We start from the raw sequence: 25,778 nt of genomic DNA on the forward strand, positions 1-25,778 counted from the left end.
TGATAGACCTTGGTTGGGAAGGGAACTAATGGTTTTTCAGTAAGTGCTGTGGGCCATTTAATATTCACAGCCTTTAGTGTTTACTAGGTAGATAACAAATACAGGTGAGAAAACAGGCTTGTTAGGTTGAATAAATTGCCGAAGATCACACAGTGCTTTAATTGGAACAGGGATTTGAATGCAGTTCTTGGTTTAAAGCCTATGCAGTGTTCAGTGTCAGTCTTAGCACTGAAAAGTTTGTAAGATGATTTGCCCCTTCCTACTATTCCCTAATGCAACTTCAGTTCTTTCATGAATTCCCCAAAAAGTCTCTGTGCGCTGAGCAACGAAGTAAAATGTTTTTGTTATTAATGTAATTTAGGACTTAAATATTTAGATAAAGATGACTTTCTCATTTGTCACTTTTTTTTTTTTTTTTTTTTAAAGTTGGCCATTTGTTCCGAAACCCAGCAGAATTATGTTTAAGAAAGGGGGAACGCTGTCAGGAAACAAACCAGAAAGGGAACCACAGCTTATGCGTGCCATATAAAAATCAAGCCTGATGAAATAATTTTTAATTAGTTCTGTGGGAGTTACTTATACTTTTTAGTGGATTTTCCTTAGCAGTAGAATGGGATGACTTCACCTTACCCCGATTTAATAGGTAAGAAATGTTTGTAAAACATTTAGAACCTCACTTCTCAGGCTTTCTGAAGTGGTAGCCGATGTGACCATTATCTGTCATTAGCTTTACCTGACTCTGCTGGGGCAAGCAAGGACACTGCTTCACGTGGGGTGGGAACGGCCGTTAGGGGTCAGTGTTCCACTAATGGCCAAAAAGCCCTGCACTATAGAGGAGGAAAGCAGCTCAAAACCTTAGGAAGGTATCCTTAAATACTCCTTTTAGCGCGCAGCCATTCCTTTCTCCTGACCCCTATCAGCCTGCTCGAACTCTTAGCCTAGACACAGTTCTTCCCGCCGCCACCCTCCCCTACCCTAATTTGGGAAACGTGCCCTGGAACTGCGCCAAGCCTTGGCCCTCCTCTTCCCTCAGTCTCGAGCACCCGCAAAGTTTAAATCTCAGAGCTGCTGAGAGTTAAGGGTGACAAGCAGCCCACCGCGCCCTTCGTCCGGGGACGGCGTAAATGCAAGAAAACTGCGTTCATCCAGCCCAGACTGAGAACCTATGTGCCAGGCTCCTGCCAGGCTCCAACCGCACTGAGCCCACAGCCCTTTAGGGAAGACCGACAGTAAATAATGGAGCACAAAGAAACCCGTAAGACAAAGAGAAGTGTTACAAAGGAATGAACGGGCAGCTCTTAGGACATCTGGACCGACCTCCTTCAGGTCGACGTCTGGGCAAGTCGTTTCTCAGGAAGTGACCTGAAGCGTGATCTGAGGGTCGTGTGGCTCCCCAGCCCCTGCGTCCGGGAGCCCGGCGGAGGCCCCGGGGGCCAGGCCCGGGCGGGGGCGGAGCCACTTTCGAGCAAAACCCGGAAAGCGGAAGCCGCAGCGGGGCCGCACCGTGGTCTGCGGCGCTGCCCTCGCCCAGCTCGCGGCCGGCTGAGTCACGGCCCGCCCGCCAGCCGGGCCTCGCAGGACGCCCGCCCGCCCCGCAGCGGCTGCCTCCCGCGCCGGGGTCGGGGGGGGGGGGCCCTCCGCCCCGCACCCGAAGAGCCGGGCGCCGAGCCTCCGGCCGTTGCCGCAGCCCCTGGCGGCCAGCGAAGCCCTCCTTCACGTCTCATCCCCGTCCTTTCCCAGTTGATTCCTGGCTTATTTGGGGGTCGGTCCGGTGACCCTGAAGGCCGCGTTTGGAGGGCGCCGGGGCTGCGGCAGCAGACTGCCCTCCTCCCGGCGCGGGCGGCCGGCTGCCCCCGAGGCCCGCGCGGCCGCTGCGGTCTCCATGGTAACGGCCGCGCCGGCGTCTCCGCCCCGGGGGGAAGATGCGGCCTGCGGCGCCCGCCGCCTCTCCCCCGGCCTCATGGCGGGCCCGGGGCCACTGAGGAGGAAGGTCCCGGCCGCCGGACTGCGGGGCAGCGGGCCCCAGGTGAGAGCCGGACGCCGGGGAGCGGAGGAGGGGGTGCGGGCCAACTCCAGCCACCTGCCCTCCCCTCCCCTCCCCTGCAGCCTTGAATACACTCGCTCCAAATATCGCAGAGACGCTTCTCCCGGCGCCACTGCACCAGAGGTTTTTGGTTTGCTTCTGTTTTTGTCTTTTTTTCCTGGCAACCAGCCGGAGAAGGAGACAGTCAGCAGCTCATGGAGACGCCGAGAGAAGCGATTTTTGAGTTCTACCCAAACTGGGAGAGTACCTTTCAGCAACCGGACTCACCGACTGCTTTTCCTTCGTTTTCAGTGAAATCCCATTCTCTGGCTGGAGACACAGATGGCCTCAAATGAGAGAGATGCTATATCGTGGTACCAAAAGAAGGTAATATCAACCTTTTTTCTTTTTTAATTTGTAAAGCAGACTTCCTGCAAAATGCCCCCGCCAAGAATCCCCCCGTTAGCTTTCCCTAAGCTCGGTAGTGCCGGCAATTCCTGCACGGTGTCTCTCTCTCAACATCAACGGACAAACCGAGGCGCAAGGTCATTAGGTCTTTTAGGCTCTGTTCCCGGTCCCCGAATAGGACTCTCAAGTCCCCTCCCTTCTCCAGGCCGCATACACCGTGCCCCAGCAACGCTCTGAAAGTTTGCTTCTGATCAAACTGCTGTGTTTTTTTTAGACGTGAAACTTGTATCTTCACAGCTCAGATTGGTACTGGCAACAGTCTTACTGAGCTGTCCGTTACCTTTTTATTCCTCTCTAGTTTTCCTACTGATGTTTTCCTTAAGAAGTGGAAATATCTTGTAAGGTAATGCTTAATTTGAAATATTTTGGACAGTACTTTTTAACTTTTCAATCCAGCTACTTTAGACTTTTGAGTGCAACAGTCCTTTAAATAACTTACTCTAACCTCTGAGAAGCATAAACATTCCCCAGATACTGTATTATTGATGCTTAGTAGTTTCGTGACTTTTGTGACATTTGACCTAAATAACAGGATTTCCTTTGCATCATTCAAATAGCCTGCTCCCTATTTCAGATTGGAGCATATGATCAGCAGATATGGGAAAAGTCAATCGAACAGACTCAGATTAAGGTAAATTGATTTCTTTGATTCTAGCTTTGTTTTACTGAATTAATGTGGAGAGTGGTTTGCACTTTTTATAAAATCTGCACTTATCTACCAGGTCTGGCATTCTTTATTCTTTGAAGTCTATAAGGAAGACAAAACACTGCAAGCAGAATGATAAATGACAGTTGACATTTGACCTCAATATCAGCGAAATAGAGAGGAGTGTGGTTGGTCTGTGATGAATTAGAAAGCAAATGTCCCCTACAAAGGGGGCTGTGGCTGCTTAACTCTGGTCAGTTTTATTCTGTGGCAATGCAGGCCAAACTGCCAGAGCCTCAGGAAGATGCTTTTTTATGCGAAATATCCAGACTTTTTTCAGAGCATCTTCCCTCCCCCCTGCCTTTCCGCCGCCTCCTCCACTTCCTCTTCCACCGCCTTCTCCTTCTTCTTCTTCCTTTCTTTCTCCTTTTTCTCTTCCTGTGCAAGCCACATCACATCCATTTGTGGCCTGAATCACTTTTTCAATTACCGGTTTAGAGTGTGGTCTTAAGTTTTTCAGGTTCTTAAACTTTTTTCTACCCTGCTCTTAGAACTGAGCAGATTCATGGGGTTATTTCATGTTAACCAACCAAAAACTGATGTGTGATTCAGAATGCCAGTTTATTAACTTATAATAGGGGAGGGGAGGGTTAAATAATCTAATGCTCCAGAGTCAGGGTTGTGGTGTCAGTATGTCCTGGGACAGGTGGGAGCTTGGTGCAAATTAGTCATGGGAGGGTTGCTTGGTAGCCAAATGTTATTGAATAGTCTTGAGAGATGTGGAAAAGCCTAAAGACCATCCCAGCCCCTAAAAGAATGTCTCTCCCTATTGACTTTAATACTTAGATCTACAGATTCAGGGTCTTACTTCCTTGGAAAGTGCTGAATAATGGCTGGCAGATTCTTCTTTTTGGACCTTGCTATTTTAAACATTTGTTGCAGATCTTTTATTAACACTTAAAAAAATACATGTATGTGTGGGTGTAATACAATTTAATAGTTTTGTTTATAAGTCACATTGATTGGCCTGGGATGTTTAAATCTCTGGTGAAATACATTTAACCAACACTTGTAGGGTGCATAACAGGCCAGTCAACTACAAAGCTGTTAGAACTACATGGTACATGGCAAACTTTTACAGTTTTGTGCTGTCCTTGATTTTTTTTTTATATTAAAGGGACATGGGGAAAGGATGAATAAACTCCCACATTATATTTTGTAACTCTAAAATCCTGGCCCGTTAGTCTTGTGAGTTGCTGTAAAGTACTGAGAGTAAGATGTAATGAAAAGAGCACAGAACTGGGAGTGAGATCCTCTTTTAGTGATCTCTAGCCTTGTGATCTTGAACAGCGCTGTAGTGTCTCTGGGTTTTGGTTTCTGTATCATTAAAAAGATTTTATTGACTGCCTTCCCCTACCCAACTAAAGATTTTCTCAACTCTCATTTCCGTGCCATTTTATGCAGACCTTCCTTTTAGCATACCAAATCAAAAGTATTTGTTAACCTGTGCATCTTCATAGGCCTCAAAGCAGGAATTGTGTTTGCATCCCATTTTTAGAACCTCTTGATTCTTACTAGGACCTCAGTATCTGTTGCTCAGTTTAATTAACGCTATCTATTATATATGTTTTTATTCATTGTTCTGTCACAAGGTAATCTACCTAACAACTCCTTAATGTATACTTTTAATTTAGCAGCAGTGGAAAGGATCAAATTAAAGACAACTCTAAAAATTTACTAAGCTAATGTACCAACATGTTCTAGGCTTTGAGAATACAGTCAACAAGATATATATGAATTTCACAGTCTAGTGGTGGTGGGAGAAGAGCCAAGGTATCTTTTCAAATATGTTTTAGTCTCAGACAAAAATGGACCAAAATATAGGACACAAAGTATTTAATGCAATTTAAAAATAGATTACACAAATATAAATATTTTTGACAAAAAAATTAAAAAAAATTAAATAATAACATCAGATCACAGTACAATAAAATTAGAAATTACACAATACAAGTATAATTCAAGAGGCAAGAATGTACAATAGGGAAAAGGCAGTCTCTTCAACAAATGGTCTGGGAAAACTGAACAGCTACATGCAAAAGAATGAAATTGGACTATTTTCTTATACACAAAAATGAACTCAAAATGCATTAAAGACCTGAATGTGAGACCTGAAAACGTAAGACTCCTAGAAGAAAACATAGCCAGTAATTTCTTTGGCATTGCCCTTAGAAATTCTAGACCTGTCTCCTCAGGCAAGGGAAACAAAAACAAATTTAAACGATTGAATCAACATCAAAATAAAAGACTTTTACACAGCAAAGGAAATCATCAACAAAACAAAAAGGCAATCTGCTCAATGGGAGAAGATATTTGCAAATGATCTATCCAATAGGAGTTAACGTCCAAAGAACTCTTACAAGTCAAGACCAAAGAAGCAAATAATTGATTAAAAATGGGCAGAGGATCTGAAAAGACACTTTTCCAAAGAGGACATAAAAGTGGCCAACAGAAGCATGAACAGAAGCTTAACATTTCACCAGGAAAATGCAAATCCAAACCACAGTGAGATACCACCTCACACCAGTCAGAATGGCTAAAATAAAAAACACAAGACCCAGCAAGTACTGATGAAGATATGGAGAAAAAGGAACCTCGTTCACTGTTGATAGGAATGTAAATTGGTGTGGCCACTGTGGAAAACAGTATGCAGGTTGCTCAAAAAATTAAAAATAGAATCACTACATAATCCAGTAATTTCACTACTGGGTATTTACCCAAAGAAAACAAAAACATTAATTTGAAAAATTGCATGCACCCTTGTGTTTATTGAAGCACCACTGACAATAGCCAAGATATAGAAGCAACCTAAATGTCCATCAATAGATGAATGGATTATATATATATATAACATAAATATATAGTGGATGGTCCAAGGTGGATGGACCTGGAGAGTATAATGCTAAGTGAAATGAGTCAGAAAAAGAAAGACAAATACCGCATGATTTCACTCATGTGGATTTTAGGAAACAAAGAAAAAAGGAGACCAAAGAGACTCTTAAATACAGAGAACAAACTGGTAGTTGCCAGAGGGGAGGTGGGTGGCAGATGGGTGAAATAGATCAAGGGGATTAAGAGGATGCTTAGTGTGATAAGTAACATACAGAATTGTTGAATCATTATATTGTAACCTGAAACTGTATGTTAATTATACCTCAATATAAAAGTAGTAAAACAGATTAAAAGGTTATTACCACTGAAAAGAGAAAAATTTGCAAATGTGGGAACATGGCAATAAAAATAGTGATTATTTCAGTTAAAAAAAACTTCAAAATTATAGAAGATGTAAATTTAAAAAAATCTTAACTTGGGTTATGAAAAGTGTATGAACTCTTCCGCAAACGTTTTCTGAGCTACTGTGTTTAAGGATTTTGCTAGGTGCTGAGCATAAGAGGAAAAGTACTTATGAACAGAAGTATAGTATTTGTTTAAGAGAAGAGCAAGTAGCCCTATCTGATTGGAGTATAAGGTATATAGATGAGATGATAGGCCATAAATCAGTTTGGAGCTGACTTGAATGCTTTACTAAGAAATTTTCATACTATTCTGTAGAAAACGGAAAATTTTTCATGGTTTTCGAAGAGAGGAGCCACATCGTGTTTGTGTTTTTGAAGAATAGACATTACAACAAAATCTATGGAATGTTTCTGAAGTAATACTTGATAAAATTATATCACTCTAAAAATGTATATATGAACAAAAAAATGTCTAGATTGACTAGGAAGAGTTATAGAGATTCAAGTTAAAATATGAAGAATCTAGAGAAACAAAACAGTAATTCCAAGAAGGGAAAGAAATACCAAAAATAAAACTAAGGCAGTCATTATGTATTCTTCAATTGCTAAATATTTGTTGAGCACCTGCCTACCATATGTCAGGTAGTAGACTAGGTACTAATGTCTACATAATGATGAGCAAAAACACTCAGTGTTTTTCTTTGCATGGAGCTTAAAGTGGGAGAGGAACAATAAAAATCCTCTTAGTGAATAAAAATTCGTAATAAATGCTAAGAAGGACAGCTGTTCTTTACAAACTATTATACTTACGGGAAATGGACTTAGTCAAGGTGGTCAGAGAAGCCTTCGCTAAGGAATTCATACTTCAAATGAGATCTGAAGGATGAATAGCAATTAATTAAGTCAAGAACAGATATACTACAGAAACCTACAGAAACTCTTTCAGAACAGGAGGAAGTACACTTCCCAAGTCATTTTATGAGCCCGGTATTATCCTGATTCTAAAGCCAGACAAAGACATCACAAGAAAATTCATTGTGAACGTAGGTGTGAAATATTTAAGAAAAGATTAGCAAACCAAAGTCAACAACGTATAAAATGGACTGTCTACTGTGACCAAGTGGGGTTTATCCTAGGAATGAACATTGGTTTAACATTTGAAAATAAATTAATATACCATATTAATTGAATAAAGGACAAAACTGCATGATCTCATTAGAGACAGAAAAAGCATTGGACAGAATTTAATGCCCATTAACAATAAACTAGAAATAAAAAGTAATTTCCTCTAAAAAAAAAAAAAAAAAAAAGTAATTTGCTCCTAAAATCAGGAACAAAGCAAGGAAGTCTGCTCTCACCACAGCTATTTAACATTGCTAACCAGTGCTGTAAGGGAAGGAAAAGAAATAAAAAGCATTGAGATAGAAAAGAAAAAGAGAATTGCCTTCATTCCTGATATGTTCCCATATTTAGAAAATCCTAAGGCACCTACCAAAAATTACTAACATTAGCAAATGAGTATAGCAAGGTCTTCAGAATCCAGGTCAATAAACAGAAGTCCTATGTATTTTTAAAAACCAGCAATGACTAATTCAAAAGTGAAATTAAGAAAAGGATTCATTCAAATAGCTAAAAAAGAATACAGTACTTAGGAATAAGTTTAACATAGAAAGTATAAGACCTGTCCACTGAAAACTACAAAACATTGCTAAGAGAAATTAAAGATCTAAATAAATAGAGTAACATTTCACGTTCATGATCTGAAAGACTCAATACTGTTAAGCTTATTGTTAAGGTGGCAATTCTCTGCAAATGCGTCTACAGATTCAATATAATCCTTTCAAAATTCCAATAGCCTTTTTTTTCTTTTTGGTAGAAATTGATGAGCTAAGTCTAAAATCGATAAAGAATGCAGAGGTCTTAGAATATTCAAAACAAGTTTAAAAATAGGAAAGACTTGGAGTACTTACATTACTGGATCTCAAAATTTACTATAAAGCTATAGTAATCCAGGAAATAATAGTATTGGCACGAGTAATAGATCAATGCAACAGGATAGAGTATCTAGAAATAAATCCTTATGGTTTTGATAAGTTGGTTTTTGACAAAGATGCCAAAGCATTTCAAGGGAGAAATGATAGTGTTGTCAACAAATTGCACTGGAACAATTGGATATCCACATGTATAAAAATGAGCTTTGATTTTTACCTCACATCACACACAAAAACCAATTAAAATGGACCATACATTTAACTGTAAAAACTAAAGTATAGATTTTCTAGAAGAAAAGATAGAAGATCTTTGTGACCTTGGAATAGGACAGATTTCTTAAAAACATATCTATAAAGGAAAGATTGATAAGTTGGGCTTCATAAAAATTTTAAATTTATCTTCAGAATATCCCACTGAAAAATGAAAGCGAGCCATATGCTGGGAGAAAATATTATACACATATATAACGTGTGTGTGTGTGTGTGTATATATAATACAGTGTTTGTATAATATATAAAGAACTCTTACAACTCAGTAAGAAAACTACAACTCAACAAAAAACCCAATATAAAAATGGGCAAAATACTTGAGTAGATATTTCACCAGAGAAAGCATATGAATGGTTAATGAGCACAAGAAAAGATGCTCAACATTATTGGTCATTAGGGAAGTACAAATTAAAACCATAGGGAGATACTGCCATTAACTTGTTAGACTGGCATGCAGGAATTAGAATGCTTGTACAATGCTGGTGGAAATGGAAAGTGGAAAGTAGCTTGGTGGTTTCTTAAAAAATTAAACCTATACTTCACATATGACCTAGCATTTCCATTTCCACTCCTGGGGATCTATCCAGGAAAAATAAAAACGAGCACATGCAAATGTTCATAGCAGTACTGTTCATAATCGCCAAAAACTAGAAAAAAGTCCAAATGTCTATCAATTGGTAGGTGGATAAACAAATGTGTTATATCTATGCAATGGGATACAACTCAGTTAAAACTATTAATATAGGGAAGCCTGCGTGGCTCAGTTGGTTAAGTGTCATGGTTTGGGAGATCGAGCCCAGCGTAGGGTTCTGTGCTATCAGTGCAGAGCCTCCTTAGGATTCTCTCTCTCCCTCTCTCTCAGTGCCTCTCCCCTGCTCACACACTCACGTGTGCATATGTGTTCTTTCTCTCTCTCTGTCTCTCTCTCAAAATAAACAAACCCCCAAAACTATTAATACATGTTACAACATAGATGAACCTCAAAAATGTTATGCTATGTGAAAGGAACCAGACACAAAAGACTATATTGTGTAATTCAGTTTATGTGAAATTTCTACAAAAGGCAAATCTATAGATTAGAAAGCGTATTAGTGGTTGCCTGTGGCTGAGGGATAGGAACAGAGACTTATTGCCATTCTTGCTTTTGAGTTGATGGAAATGTTCTTAAGCTTGAATGTGATGATAGTTGCACAACTATATAAATACACTAGAAATCTAAGTTCGTTAATTACTAAAACTACACACCTAAAAATGGGTGAGTTTTATAATATGTGAATTATATCTCAATATAGCTATTTTCTTAAGTCACACCAATAGAAAAAAATAGGAGAAATCATAATGTTATACACAAGAATTTCAGACATATTCCCAATGACAATTGTCTTCTAAAATTTCTTAATTGGGAGAATATATTGAATTTAAGGTCTAACATTATTTTCAGTGATGAAGCTCACCTTAGTCACTCCCGTATCCCTTGGGGTATATTTGCTAAGATGAGCATTCTAATTAATATTGTTTTTTCTTTTTATTTTTTATTTAAAAATTAAAAAAAAATTTAATGTTTATTTTTTAGAGAGAGAGAGAGAGATAGTGCATATGTGCATACAAGTGGGGGAGGGGCAGAGAGAAAGGGAGATGCAGTTCGAAATAGGCTCCAGGCTCTGAGCTGTCAGCACAGAGTCCCACAAGGGGCTTGAACCCATGAACTGTGAAGTCATGACTTGAGCTGAAGTCGGACGCTTAACTGACTGAGCCACCCAGGTGCACTTTTTTTTTTTTTAATGTTTATTTATTTTTGACAGAGAAAGAGAGAGAGAGAGACAGAGCATGAGTGGGGGAGGGGCAGAGAGAGAGGGAGACACAGAATCCGAAACAGGCTCCAGCCTCTGAGCTGTCAGCACAGAGCCTGACGCGGGGCTCGAACTCACAGACCACGAGATCATGCCCTGAGCCGAAGTCAGACACTCAACCGACTGAGCCACCCAGGCATCCCCAGGTGCACTTATTTAAAAATTTTTTTAAGTTTTAATTTAAATTCTATTTAGTTAACATATATAATATTAGTTTCAGGTGTACAATGTAGTGACTCAACACTTTCATACATCATCCAGTGCTCATCACAAGCACCCTCCTTAATCCCTGATTTAACCCATCCCCTCACCCACCTCCCCACTGGTAACCATCAGTTTGTTCTGTATAGTTAAGAGTCTATTTCTTGGTTTATCTCTCTCTTTCTTTTTTTTCCCCTTTGTTCATCTGTTTTGTTTTCTTAAAGTCCACATGACTTCATGACTACCATGAAATCATATGGTATTTGTCTTTCTTTGACATATTTCACTTAGCATAATATTCTCTAGCTCCATCAATATTGTTGCAAATAGCAAGATTTCATTCTTTTATAGGGCTGAGTAATATTCCATTGTATATATATACACACATATGCCACATCTTCTTTATCCATTCATCAGTTGATGGACACTTGGGCTGTTTCCATGATTTGGCTATTGTACGTAATGCTACTATAAATACCAGGGTGCATGTATCTCTTTGCATTATTTTTTTTTATTTAAAATAATTTTTTCTAATGTTTATTTTTGAGACAGAGAGAGACAGAGTGCAAGCAGGAGAGGGGTAGAGAGAGAGAGAGACACAGAATCTGAAGCAGGCTCCAGGCTCTGAGCTGTCAGCACAGAGCCTGACACGGGGCACGAACCCGTGAACTGCGAGATCATGACCTGAGCCGAAGTTGGATGCTTTAACCGACTGAGCCACCCAGGTGTCCCTGCGTTATTATTTTATTCTTTGGTTTTTTTTCCTAATTAATATTAGAATAATGAAACTCAGTGTTTGCAAATGATATGATTTTATACCTAGAATATTTTTTATTTTTATGCCTACAAAATTTTAAAAGGCTAATAATCATAAACACAAAAGTGACTTCAACTGTGTTTGTAATGTTTTATTTCTTAAGCTGGATGGTAGGGACATGACAGATGAGATTCCTCATTGAAGATGATGATTTAAATATGTGCCTTGATCCCCATCTGATTTCTTCTGAAATCCCTCTAAAATTACAATGAATAAGGGGCACCTGGGTGGCTCAGTCAGTTAAGGGCCCAACTTCAGCTCAGGTCATGATCTCATGGTTCATGGGTTCAAGTTCTGCGTCAGGCTCTGTGCTGACAGCGCAGAGCCTGGAGCCTCCTTTAGAGGTTCTCTGCCTCTCCCCTGCTTGTATTCTGTCTCTCTCTCAAAAATAAACAAACATTAAAAAAAAATTTTTTTAAAATTATAATGAATAAGAAAAAGATATCAGCCCTCAAGGTTTAAAAGAATGGGAGAGAAGACTATAAGTCAGAGCTATTAACACGATTTTGAAAGTTGGAAAGTGAAGAAAGTAAAAATGTGTCTGTAATAGGGAATGCCAGTAGGAAACGAGTGAGCTTTCTGTTGAAAACTCTATTTAATTTCTAAAAGACTTAGGAATTAATGAGGTGGAACTGGATTGTTTGAGCTTCTTTATAAGTGTCAGTCGATCTGTCCCCAGATCATTTTCCTTATTCTACATGGTCACGTAGATACCCTTATCTTCCCCTGACAGAAGGTTGGATTGAAGCTTGCTTTCTGGAGAGGCTGAGCCAGAGAAGTTCTGGATTCTGGAACACCAGACACAAAGTTAGAGTAGTGTGAAATACTGCACTAATAATGGAGATTAAGTAGAAGTCTGGTGGCCAGGTTTATAATCTCCAACAGAAGATTGGAGATTGCCTTTTGCAGAAACTGGCCAGCTAAGAAGACCTAAACATACTGGAAATGAAATGGCTGTTTATGGTGAGGCCTGCTGTTTAACAAGCTTCACCCTTTGCACACTGAGCTCACATTCAGCATGTTAGTGCCTCACTTTTTTTTTTTTTTTTTAATGTGTATTTATTTTTGAGAGAGAGAGAAAAAGAGAAAGAGAACAGGAGGGGTAGAGACAGAGGGAGACAGAAGATCCAAAGCAGGCTCTGTGCTGAGAGTGGACAGCCTGATGCGGGACTTGAACCCACAAACCTCAAGATCATGACCTGAACTGAAGTTGGATGCTTAACTGACTGAGCCCCCCAGGCATCCGTTACTTTTAAATGTAAATGGATAGTTGAAGATCATCAAATATTTGAGACCTAAAGAAAAAGAAGGAAAGAGATAAAAGAAATGACAAAGGAATCATAAGAATGCTATTTTTAAAGATATAATTAATATATAAAGAACTGTATACTTAAAAAAAGAAAAAGAAAAAATGGACTGAGGATGAAAAAGTAAGAGAACCAGAAAGCAAAAGTAACCAATAAGTTTAGTAGAAAAGTTGGAAGGTAAAGTTGCAGCTATTTCTCTGAAAAATTATACAAAAAAAAAAAAAAAAAAAAAAAAAAAAAGCAAAACAAGGAAAAAGACAATAGAGGGGAGCCTGGGTGGCTTAGTCAGTTAAGCATCTGACTTCATCTCACATCATGATCTAGCAGTTTGTGAGTTTGAGCCCCAATCGGGCTCTTTGCTGACAACTTGGAACCTGGAACCTGCTTCAGATTCTGTGTCTCCCTCTCTCTGCCCCTCTCCCACTCATATTCTTTCTCTCTCTATCTCTAAAATAAATAAATGTTAAAAAAAAAAAAAAAGAAAAAATAGGAAAGTGAGTACAGTTCATAATGAAAGCCTGACAGCTAATAGATGTTCCAGAAAAAAGGAAAGACATGGAAGGGAAGAAATTATCAAATAAATAATACCTTTTCCAGAACTTAAATACACACATTTCCAAATTGGAAGGATTTTTAAAAATATCTATATTAGTTATAGGTGTATTACACACTGACGTTTGTATACATTATAAAATGCACCATGATAAGTGCAGTTAGCATTTGTCACCATAAAAGTATGATATTCTTGACTGTATTCACTATGCTGTACTTGACATCCCCGGGACTTACTCGTTTTATAACTGGAAGTTTGTACCTTTTAATCCCCCTCACCTGTTTTGCCCAGCCCCAATCCTCCTTTCCTCTGGCAACCCCCATTTATCCTCTGTATTTGTAAGTCTCTTTCTGTAATTTGTCCATTTGTTCTTTAGATTCTACACGTAAGTGAAGTCATGTATTTCTCTTTGTCTGACTTAACTGCACTTAGCTCTAGGTCCAACCATGTTGCCCTAAATGGCGGTATTTCATTCTTTTTTTTTTTTTTTATGGCTCACTAATATTCCATTGTATGTATTTACCATATCTTTATTCATTCAGCTATCAGTGGACACTTAGGTTGCTTCCATATCTAGGCTGTTCTCAGTAACACTGTAGCAAACATAGGGTTGCATGTATCTTTTTTTGAATTAGTGTTTTTGTTTTCTTCAGGTATACACCCAGAAATAGAATTGCTGGATTGGATGGAATTTCTCCTAAGTTTCTGAGGAACCTCTATACTGTTTTCTGTAGTAGTAGTGGCCGCACCAGTTTGCATTCCCACAAACATTGCACAAGGGTTCCCTATTCTCCACAACTTTGCCAACACCTATTATTTCGTCTTTTTGATACTAGCCATTCTGACGGGGTGACACGACATCTCATTGTGGTTTTGATTTGCTTTCCCGGTAATCAGTGATTTTGAACATCTTTTCATGTGTCTATTGGCCATCTGTATGCGTATTTGGAAAAGTGCCTATTTAGTTTCTCTGCCCATTTTTTAATTGGATTTTATTTAGTTTTTTGGTATTGAATTCTGTGAGTTATTTATATATTTTGGATATTATTCCCTTATTGAATATATTATTTGCAGATATTGTCTCCCATTCAGTAAGTTGCTTTTTCATTTTGTTGATGGTTTCCTTCACTGAGCAAAAGCTTTTTATTTTGGTGTAGTCCCCCTGTTTATTTTTGCTTTTGTTGTCCATGCCCAAGGAGACATATTAATAAGTATGTTGCTAAGACCAGTGCCTAAGGGTTTACCGCTTATGTTTTCTTTTACGAGTTTTATGATTTCAGGTCGTATATTTAGGTCTTTAATGCATTTTGAGTTTATTTTTGGATGTGGTGGAAGAAAGTGGTCCAGTTAAATTCTTTTGCATGTAGCTGTCCAGTTTTCCCTAACCATTTATTGAAGAGACTCTTTTTCTCATTGTGTAGTCTTGCTTCCTTTGTTGTAGATGAATTGACCATACAAGTGTGGGTTTATTTCTAGGCCCTCTATTCTGTTCCATTGATCTATGGTTTGTTTTTGTGCCAGAACCATACTGTTTTCATGACTATAGCTCTGTAGTATACTTTGAAATCTGGTATTCTGGTACCTCCAGCTTTGGTTTTCCTCTCAAGATTGCTGAGGCTACTTGAGGTCTTTTGGGGCTCCATACAAATTTTAGGATTAGTTTTTTTCAGGTTTTGTGAAAAATGCTATTGCTATTTTGATTGGGATTGCCCTGAATCATTGCTTTGGATAGTATGGGCATCTTAACAATACTATCCCAATTCATGAGCCATGGCATATCTGTTCATTTATTTGTGTCATCCTCAGTTTCTTTAATCAGTGGCTTAAAAGTTTTTGAATACAGGTCTTTCACCTCCTTGGCTAAATTTGTTCCTAGGTATTTTATTCTTTTTGATGAAATCAACAGTGAGTTTGTTTTAAAATTTCTCTTTCTGTAAGTAGTTATTGGTAGAGAGAAATGCAACAAATTTTTGTATATTTATGCCCTACAACTTTACTGAATTCATTTATTCTAATAGTTTTGGGCAGAGTCTAGGGTTTTCTAGATATAATATTATGTAATCTTCAAATAAGGACGGTTTTACTCCTTCCTTACCAATTTGGATGCCTTTTATTTCTTTTTCTTGTCTGATTGCCACAGGTAGGAGGTCTAGTCAGTACTGTGTTGAATAAAAGTGGTGAGAGGGGACATCCTTGTCTTGTTCCTGATCTTAGAAGGAAAGCTTTCAGCTTTTTACTGCTGATATGATATGAGCTGTGGGTTTGTCATAGATGGCCTTTATTATGTTGCTGAAAGGATCTTTTGAGTGATTAACACCTTTACTAAGGAGCAGTATCATATTTCAGAACTTAATTAAAGTCTACCTTGTTGTTTCTCCCGTGAGTCTCTTTTACTATTCTCACACCAAACACTTCGCTGTGTCACCAACCATGTGGAAGTTTTCCGCAACACCACGCACTTCTCCCTGAAACCACCCAGGAGTCCTATAATTTAACTCAGCTCTGACACTGTCTACTTAGAGATAGTGTCAGCTCCCACACATTAAAGGCTCAGTCCCACTTTGGATACCAGTCGTAAGTAGTAGGTCCCCAGGTTCCCCACAACTTTCTGTCCTACTTGGCTACAAATCAGGTTCCCATGATCTGCTCCTCAGGTTTGATTAATTTGCTAGGGTGGCTTACAGAACTCATAGAAACACTTACTTAGATTCACAAGTTTACTAGAGGATATCATAATGGATGCAGATGAACAGCCAGATAAAGAGATACATAGGGCAAGGTCTGGGAGGATCCAGAGCATAGGAGCTTCTGTCCCTGTGGAGTTGGGGTGGATCACCTTCCTGGTGTGGATGTGTACAACAACCTGGATGCGCTTTGAACCCCATACTATGGGGGTTTTTATGCTGAGTTTATTAACCAAGTATAAGGCACCACATGAAGATATATTCAGGTCTTCAGAGTTTCAAAACTTCATGTCCCCTTTCAGAAAGCATGGGAAGACATGTAGTGTATTAGAATGAAATGAGTAACCCATAAAAGGGGAATCCATAGTACCAGGAAACAGGATAGCCAGCACAGAGAGAGGTAAAGGGAATTCCAGGATAATTAAGAGGTGTCCCAGGATGGCAGTTCATATCAGGCCTAGAAAGCAATGAGACCAGAAAGAAGCAAGAGGACAGAAAATTGTGATACAGACATCTTCCAGGGGGAAAGAAAGAAACTGGTATTTGTTGTGTTTTAGCATATTTGGAGCAGATTTGTAACACTTATAGGGAGTTTCAAGATGAATTAGTAATGTATATGCAGAAAATTGAGTGAGAAAATGAGGCTTGCCATATATGGCCTTTATTATGTTAAGGTACATTCCCTCTATACCCACTTTGTTGAGAGTTTTTATCATAAATGGATGTTGAATTTTGTCAGATGCTTTTTTTTTTTTTGCATCTGTTGAGATGATAGTATGATTTTGATCTTTAATTTTGTCAGTGTCCTATATTACATTGATTTGTGGATGTTGAACCATCCTTGCATCCCTGGAATAAATCCCACTTGGTTGTGGTGTATGATCCTTTTGATTTATTGTTGAATTCAGTTTGCTAATATTTTTTCTGAGAATTTTTGCATCTGTGTTCATCAGGGATATTGGCCTATTATTTTCTTGTAGTGTCCTTATCTGGTGTTAGTATTACGGTAATGCCGGCCTCATAAAATGAGTTTGGAAGCATTCCTACCTCTTCTAATTTTTGAAAGAGTTTGAGAAGGATTGGTATTAATTCTTTGAATGTTTGGTAGGTAGAATTGACTAGTGAAGCCATCTGGTACAGGAATTTTTTTTTTTAATGTATAGTATTTTTTAAGTTTATTTATTTTGAGAGAGAGAGAGAGCATGAGTAGGGGAGGGGCAGAGAGAGGGAGAGAGAGAGAATCCCAAGCAGGCTCCATGCCATCAGCATAGAGCCTGATGTGGGGCTGGAACTCATGAAATGTGAGATCATGACTTGAGATGAAAACAAGAGTCGGATGCTCAACTGACCAAGCCACCCCAGTGCCCCTACAGGAATTTTTTTTGACTGGGAGGATTTTGATTACTGATTCAGTCTCCTTACTATTAATCGGTCTGTTCAAATTTTCTATTTCTTCCTGATTCAATTTTGGGAGGTTGTGTTTCTAGGAGTTTATCCTTTTCTTTTAGGCTGCCCAATTTGTTGGCATATAATTGTTCATATTAGTTTTGGTTTTTTTTTTGATCCTTTTTTCTTATGGTATCAGTTGTAACATCTCCTCTTTCATTTCTGGTTCTGTTTATTTGAGTCCTCTCACCCCTGCCCCCACCTTGGTAAGTCTAGCTTAGCTGAAGGTTTATTTTGTTTATCTTTTAAAAGAAACTAGCTCTGGTTTTATTGATCTTCTCTTTTATCTTTTTAGTCTCTATTGCATTTATTTCTGCTCTGATCTTTGCTGTTTCCTTCTACTAACTTTGAGCTTGCTTGTTCCTCTTTTCTAGTTTCTTGAGATGTAAAGTTAAAGTGTTGTTAATTTGTTAGGGTTCTTTACTAATGTAGGTTGGCATTTATTACTATGAACTTCCCTCTTAGGATTGCTTTTGTTTCATCCCCTAAGTTTTGGTATGTTGTATTTTTATTTTCACTTGTTCTCAAAGTTTTAAATATCTCTTTTGACTTCTTCTTTGACTTGTTGGTTATTTATTAGCACGTTGTTTAACTCCACATACATAATTTCATTCTTCTTAAATTTTATTAGACTTGTCTTGTGGCCTAATATGATCTATCCTGGAGAATTTTTTATGTACACTGGATAATGTGTATTCTGTTGCTTGTGGATGGAATGTCCTGCACATATCTGTTAAGTCCATCGTATCTAATGTGTCTTTTGAGGCCAGTGTTTCCTCATTACCTTTAATTTTTATTCCATTTATTTAAACTAATAGAAAAATCCAGTTAACCCATTTCTCCCATCCTTACCCCCAGCTCTTGCAACCACCAATCTGTTTTGTGTATCTATGAGCTTGGTTTGTTTGTATTGTTTTGTTTATTTATTTATTTGTATTTACTTATTTTTATTTAAAAAATTTTTTTAAAAAAAATGTTTAATTATTTTTGAGAGAGTGCAAGCCAGGGATGGGCAGAAAGGGAGACAGAATCTAAAGCAGCCTCCAGGCTCTGAGCTGTCAGCACAGAGCCTGACGTAGGGCTTGAACTCACAAGCAGTGAGATCATGACCTGAGCTGAAGTCGGACGCTTAACCAACTGAGCCACCCAGGCGCCCGTGTTTTGTTTTTTTTAGATTCCACATTTAAGATAGATCATATGTTATTTGTCTTTCTCTGACTTATTTCACTTAGCATAATGCCCTAAGGTCCATCCGTGTTGTTGCAAAAGGCAAGATCTCACAGGCCACAGCTAACATTATTCTCAATGGTGAAGCGCTGGAAGCTTTTCCTCTAAGATCAGGAACGAGACCAGATGCCCATTTTTTTCACTTTTACTCAACATAGTATTGGAAGTCCCAGACGGAACAATTAGGCAAGAAAAAGAAATACAAGGCCTCCAAATCAGAAAGGAAGAAGTAAAACTGTTACTTTTTGCTGATGATATTATATCATATGTAGAAAACCCTAAAGATTCCACCAAAGACAATGATAATAAATGAATTCAATAAAGTTGCAGGATACAAAATCAATACATAGAAATCTGTTGCATTTCTCTATACTAAGAACAATCAAAACAAGAAAAACACACAATGAGAATATACCATTTGTAAATATTGATGCACCCAATGTAGGAGCACCCATATATATAAAGCAAATATAAATAGACTGAAAGGGAGAAATAGACAATGATACAGTAATCATTGGGAGCTTCAGTACCCTACTTTCAGCAATGGATATATCATCCAGAGAGAAAAATCAGCAAGGAAACATTGGACTTGAGTAGACCGTATAGAACTAATAGACATCGAAAGAACATTCTGTCCAACAGCAGCAGCAGTGCACATTCTCTTCAAGCACACATGGAAACTTCCCCAGGATAGATCATACGTTAGGTCATAAAACAAGTCTTAACAAATTTGAGAAGATTGAATATATTTCAGGTACCTTTTCTGACCACAGTGGTATTAAATTAGAAATCAATAACAGGAGGAAAACTAGAAGATTCACAAATATGTGGAAATTAAACAGTGTACTCTTGATCAACTGATAGGTCAAAGAAGAAATCAAATGAAATGAAACAATGAAAATGAAAAATTTTATAAATTAATGAAGTATTCAAAAAGAAATTAAAACATTCCATTTACAATAGCATCAAAAGAATAAAATATTTAGGAATACATTTAACCATAGAGGTGAAAGATCTATACACTGAAAACTATGAAACATTGATGAAAGACACTGAAGAAGACACAAATAAATGGAAAGATATCTCATGTTCATGGATTGGGAGAATTAATATTGTTAAAATGTCCGTATTACCCAAAGGGATCTACCGATTAAAAACAATCTATCAAAATTCTCATGGCGTTTTTTGCAGATGCAGAAAAAACGAGCCTAAGATTCATATGGAACTCCAAATATCTAAAACAGGCATTAATTAAGAGCAAAGCTGGAGGCATCACACTTTCTGATTTCAAATTTTATTACAAAGCTGTAGTAATCAAAACACTATGATACTGGCATAAAAGACACCTGAATAAATGGGACAAAAGAGAGACCTCAGAAATAAAACCATGTGTACATAGTCAACTAATCTTTGGTGAAGGTGCTAAAAATATACAATGGGAAAAGGAGTCTCTTCAATAAATGATGCTGGGAAAACAGCTGGATATGCTGGATAGGTACCCTCATGCAGAAGAATGAGATTGGACCTTTATTTTATACCATACATAAAAATCAACTCAAGATGAATTAAAGACTTAAATGTAAGTCTTTATAATTCTAGAAGAAAGCAGGGGAAAACTTCCTTGACATTGGTCTTGGCAATGAGTTTTTTGGATTTGACAACAAAAATACAGGCAACAAAAGCAAAAGTAACAAGTAGGACTACATCAAACTAAAATGTTTTTGCCTAGCAAAGGAAGCAATCAACAAAGCATAAAGACAACCTGTGGAATGGGAGAAAATATTTGTAAACCATATATCTGATAAGGGGTTAATATTCAAAATATAAGAGGAACTCCTACAACTCAATAGTTAGAAACAAGTAATGCAATTAAAAACAGACGAAGGACCTGAACAGATATTTTTCCAAAGAAGATATATTTACCAATGGCTTTATGAAAAGGTGTTTAGCATCACGAGTCATCAGGGAAATGTAAATCAAACCCACAATGAGATATCACCTCCTACCTGCCAGGATGACTCTTATCAGAAAGTCAAAAAAGGGATGCCTGGGTAGCTCAGTCGGTTAAGCATCCGACTCTTGGTTTTCGCTCAGGTCATGATCTCATGCATGGTTCATGAGTTCAAGCCCTGCACCGGGTTCTGCGCTGATAGTACAAAGCCTGCTTGGAATTCTCTCCCCCTCTCCCTCTCTCTCTCTCTCTGCCCCTCCCCCTCTCTCTATCTCTCTAAATAAATAAGTAACCTTAAAAAAAAATAAAGTCAAAAAATAGTTAAGTGTTAGTGAGAATGTAGAGAATAGGTAACTTTTATGTACTGTTGGTGGGAATGTAAATTGGTATAGCCATTATGGAAAACGTTATGGAGGCTTTTCAAAAAATTAAAAATAGAACTACCATTTGATCCATATATCCCTTTTCAGGGTATTTGTCCAAAGGAAATAAAATCATTATCTTGAAGAGATCTCTGCACCCCCATGTTCATGGTATTATTCATAGTAGCCAAGCTATGAAAACAACCTAAGTGTTCATTGATGGATGAATTGATAAGGAAAATGTGTTATGTATTTGTGTGTGTGTGTATAATGGAATATTACTCAATCTTAAAAAAAAAAAAAAAAAAAAAAAAGGAAATCCTGCCATTTGCAGTAACATGGATGAACCTGAAGAGCATTATGCAAAGTGAAACAGGCCAAACACAGAAAGCAAATACTGCACAATCTCACATGTGGAATGTAAACAAGTTAGACTCATAGAAACAGAGTAGAATAGTCACCAGGTGTTAAGAGATAGAGGAAATGGAGAGATATTGGTCAGAACGTACAAACTTTTACTCATAAGGTAAATAAGTTCCAGAGAGCTAACGTACAGCATGATGACTATAGTTAATAATACTGTATTATATACTTGAATTGGAAATCAAGCATTCCTAGCATACAAAAAAAAAAAAAAATGGCAACTATGTGAGGTGATTGGATATGTTAATTAGCTTGATTCACAATGTCAATGTATATGGAAATGTCACATTGTACTCCTTAAATATATACAATTTTTGTCAATTATACCTCAGTTAAGGGAGGGGGAAAAAGAAAAAAAATGAGGCAGTTACAATTATAGGACAAACAAAATTTCGAAGAAAAGAGATGTCATCATTGATTACTTGGCTTAGCTGGTAACAATATTTATGTAATCACATCACTCTAAACATCAATCACTGATTTAATTAAAACTGGGGTAAAACTGTATCTGGGGGGAAACTATAGTTTGTGAGGGCATGGGTATGTGTGTTCGGCAGTACAATAATCATCATTAATACCTAGCATGTAGTATGTGCCTGGCATTATCCTAACCACCACCTACACACTCCTGATCTTTCCTTACTTAAGCAATCCTATAGAAGTAGATGTATTATTCTCGCTTTACAGGCTAAGAAAGCTGTCTCCTCATCTACAATGGTAAGAAATGAATGGATAGTACGTAAAGTCGATGAAAGCGTTGTACACATCTTATTTAGAAATAAGAAAGAATAATGAGGAATTAGGAATTAGGGGTAAGGAAGGGTATTTTTTTGTTATTAGCCTCATAATATAAGTATTGCAGTAAAGATTTAATTTAGAAGAATTTCCTGTCCAAAAAAGAGAAAATGAACTTCCTTGGGTAATAAGATAGATGTATATATGTAATACATTTGAGATAAATGGATAGTTTGATAGACATAGAGGTATATGAATGGTTATGAATATGCCATTGTCTTTTATTTATACCAGTAGCAAAACCCCTCAAATCTCATCAACATTTAGGCATGAACTTTGGAGTTCACTAGACTTAAATGTGTATTATCTTATCTTTGTTTTTCTGATTATTCAGTTCCCTACCTGTAAGAACATTGTTATGTCTCCACCTATTGTCATGGGACTTGCAGTGCCTTCCTGTGGGAGGAGAATCCTTCCCTGCCCCACAGATTTCCAGCTTGGCGAGTGGGGTGTGAGCAGAATGTGACCTTCCTTCCTTTGACCCAGTCCTGTCCTTTCTCATGCCTTTTCCATCCTGTGAGAAGCCGTAGTGCCAAAGCTGGGGTTTGAATTCTTCTGTGGCTTCATCTTCCCACTGACCCCACATTTTCGATTACCAAGACCTCTGGATTCTGTCTTGTAAAACTTTTGACGATGAATACTTTTCCCAATTTATGTTTCTAATTCCCTGGACTGATCTGTTTGCACTCCTCTGTCTGCACGCTGCTGCCTGCAGGCCAAATCCGCGGGAGCACTGCACTGCGGACCTCTGTGTTTTACATATTTATTGTCTGTGCCTTGGTCAGCTGTAGTGCAATTGTGGCTGAGGTCAGTAGTCGCCACAGAGATGGTGGAGTCTGCAAGGCCTACAATGCCATCTGGCCTTTTACAGATAGTTTATCCACTCTTCATCTAAATTACTGGAACAGCTTTTTTTTTTTTTTTTTTTTTTTTTTTTTTTTTTTTTTAAAAAACTCCGTTCTCTCTGCCCAGTGTCTCTTTACCCCTCACATCACTGAAACCGTCTGGTTACTTTGTTCCTGTTTTAACATAAATGGTATTGTTTTTCTCCTATTTAAAGCTGTTTCCTGACTTCCTGGTACCCTTATAAAATACATACACACTCTTAACAAGTTATAATCTTCACAGCCTGGGTTCTTACCTTTCCTGCTTCTGTCTCGCCTTACCTTTACCCCTTTTCACTTCCACTCTCCTTTGGCTTTCTTGAACTTTCCTAAGTTTTTGTCATTCTATCTCTTATTTCTGGGTCTTCTCTTATGCTTACCTTTATTCTCCCTTGTGCTATGCCCCTTGTCTGTCTTTCCAGAGTCTCACACATCCTTAGGTCTCAGGTCAGATATTATTTTCTTTTGGAAATCTTTCTTTGACTTATAAATCTGACCGAGCGGCCCTTCGTGCATGTTCCAGTAGTGCTTTACTTGCCTTGTTGTTGTTTCGTTGTTCATCATCTCCCCTTAAATCGGGTGACTTCCTTCTGTGCCTGACTATAAAGTAATTTGATTCTCTCATGGGCAACGGGATGGAAATTTTAACACACTAAAAGATGGAGATGTGTTATCGGGTTTCCACTTGTCTTTTTTTTCCTGTTGAATACATTGATGGTCCAACAATATTGCAGCAATGCCTCCAGTACTTTTGTCCCTCTGCCTAAAAGGAGGAGCTCCACTGGTCAGGTGGTTCTGATCCTTGGCGGGGTTGCACAGTTACGTCGGGGGCAGCGGGTGGAGAGGCTGTAGCAGGGGCTGCGCAGAGAATTTCCAGGGCACCTTTCTGGCAACTAGGGCAGGGCTGTCCTGCTTCTCTCCTGCGATCTTTCTCCCGGGTTCTTAGGGTAGAGGTGGCGTCCACTAAGGAAACTCACTCACATCTCCCAGAGCTTAATCCCACTGAACCTTCCAGAGGCAAGCAGTCTCGCTTGATCTCAAAAGATCCTCTCCCTACATTGATTTGGAATGCATTTTGTACCAGTTAATGAGGGGCAGGATATGTAGTGGTTTGGAAGGAAAATGACTGGGGTAGAATCTCTGTGCCTGGTCTCCTCCTCAGTAAAGCAAGGGTAATCAGAGGTACCTATCTCACAGGACAGTTCTGAGGATTAAATGAGTTAAACAAGTTAATGTAAGTATATGTAAAGTGCTTAGAATAGAGCTTGGTGCATGTTTCCTCTTACTGTATTATACTATGGAAAGTGTAGGATAAAGCAGAAAAATCCTATACTATGGAATGTGTAGGATAAAGCAGAAAAATCCTAAAAGCATGGCACGTGTTTTTTTATTCTTCCTCTGCATAAACAAGTACAGAGGATTGTGGTGGCTTTCTCATGTCTCTCAAGAACAGGGGTCATAAGTTTATTAATGACTTCTCTCCCTTTAGGACAGAAAAAATGGTAAGGGAGGTTCAGGGGGCATTTTCCTGAGCAACCCTCATACGTTGGCTTTATCGTCTAATTCTATAGTGTACACTTTTTGAAGATAGAGCTATGTTTTGACTTATTGCTGTATACCTAGCTCAGGTGGAGTATCTAGCACATAAAGGCACATGTTGAATATTTGTTGACTAAGTGAACGAATGAATGTATTTCTGTTGCTAAGGGAGGTTTTCGTAGTTTGGTAATTGTCTCCAGTTAATACTAACTCTAATTCTATAATGTTAAAGGTGAAAAGTCTAAAAAGCAAAGGAAGCAGAAAAATTCATTTGCCTCTAAAGTTAAGGCACTTAAAGCTTCTTTAGTTGGAATTGTACTGATGCAAATGTCCACAGGGTCTTTGTCCGTTAGAATACAATGCAGTGATGTTTTTACTTTTGAAATTTTAATTTCTGCTTTTGAATATAGCCAAGATAATTATTATTCCCATGGATATTATGTAGATTTCAAAAATTAGTGCATGTGTTTTTTAAAGGATTGTTTCTCTGAAATGTCTAACTTTCAAAATTTGATTTCTTCCAAGATTTAATTTCATTACATTTAAGGTTTTAGAACATTCTTCTGTAAGATCTATAGTTTGTAGTTGAACTATATAGAAACATAGGATCCACTTGTTTGGGTGGATGGAACTAGAGGGTATTAAGCTAACCATAGTAAGTCAGAGAAAGACAGATACCATATGATTTCACTCATGTGGAATTTAAGGTACAAAACAGATGAACATAGGGAAGGGAAGCAAAAATAATACAAAAACAGGGAGGGGGACAAAACATGAGAGACTCTTAAATATGGAGAACAAACTGAGGGTTGCTAGAGGGGTTGTGGGAGGGGGGATGGGCTAAACGGGCAAGGGGCATTAAGGAGGACACTTGTTGGGATGAGCACTGGGTGTTATATGTAGGGGATGAATCACTGGATTCTACTCCCAAAATCATTATTGCACTATATGCTAACTAAATTAATTAATTAATTTAAAAAAGCTAGAAACATTGCATCACCCCCAAAAAAGATGACTACATTTATTTAAACAGAGCTGAAGATCA

The 25,778-nt window shown here is 38.3% G+C and overlaps 1 protein-coding gene across 14 annotated transcripts in view; it reads left to right on the forward strand.

Moving 5' to 3' along the window:
• Positions 1 to 1,915: 1,915 nt before the first annotated feature.
• Positions 1,916 to 25,778, forward strand: part of PHTF1 (putative homeodomain transcription factor 1) — a 90,082-nt gene continuing 66,219 nt past the window's right edge. For 11 of the 14 annotated variants that reach the window (XR_013557420.2, XR_013557422.2, XR_013557424.2 and 8 more), the window contains exons 1-4: positions 1,916 to 2,026; positions 2,336 to 2,410; positions 3,066 to 3,122; positions 22,203 to 22,232. Coding sequence is in view for 3 of the 14 variants with exons in the window: in XM_078451539.1 (XP_078307665.1) it covers positions 2,366 to 2,410; positions 3,066 to 3,122; positions 22,203 to 22,232 (132 nt within the window). In the remaining 11 variants the exon portion in view is untranslated. Of the gene's footprint in view, positions 2,027 to 2,335; positions 2,411 to 2,789; positions 2,835 to 3,065; positions 3,123 to 22,202; positions 22,233 to 25,778 lie in introns of those variants that run through there. The other 3 variants (XM_078451540.1, XM_078451541.2, XM_078451542.1) reach the window with 3 other exon arrangements.

This window comes from Panthera onca, chromosome C1 (assembly GCF_046562875.1).
Source record: "Panthera onca isolate mPanOnc1 chromosome C1, mPanOnc1 haplotype 2, whole genome shotgun sequence".
Lineage (NCBI taxonomy): Eukaryota > Metazoa > Chordata > Mammalia > Carnivora > Felidae > Panthera > Panthera onca.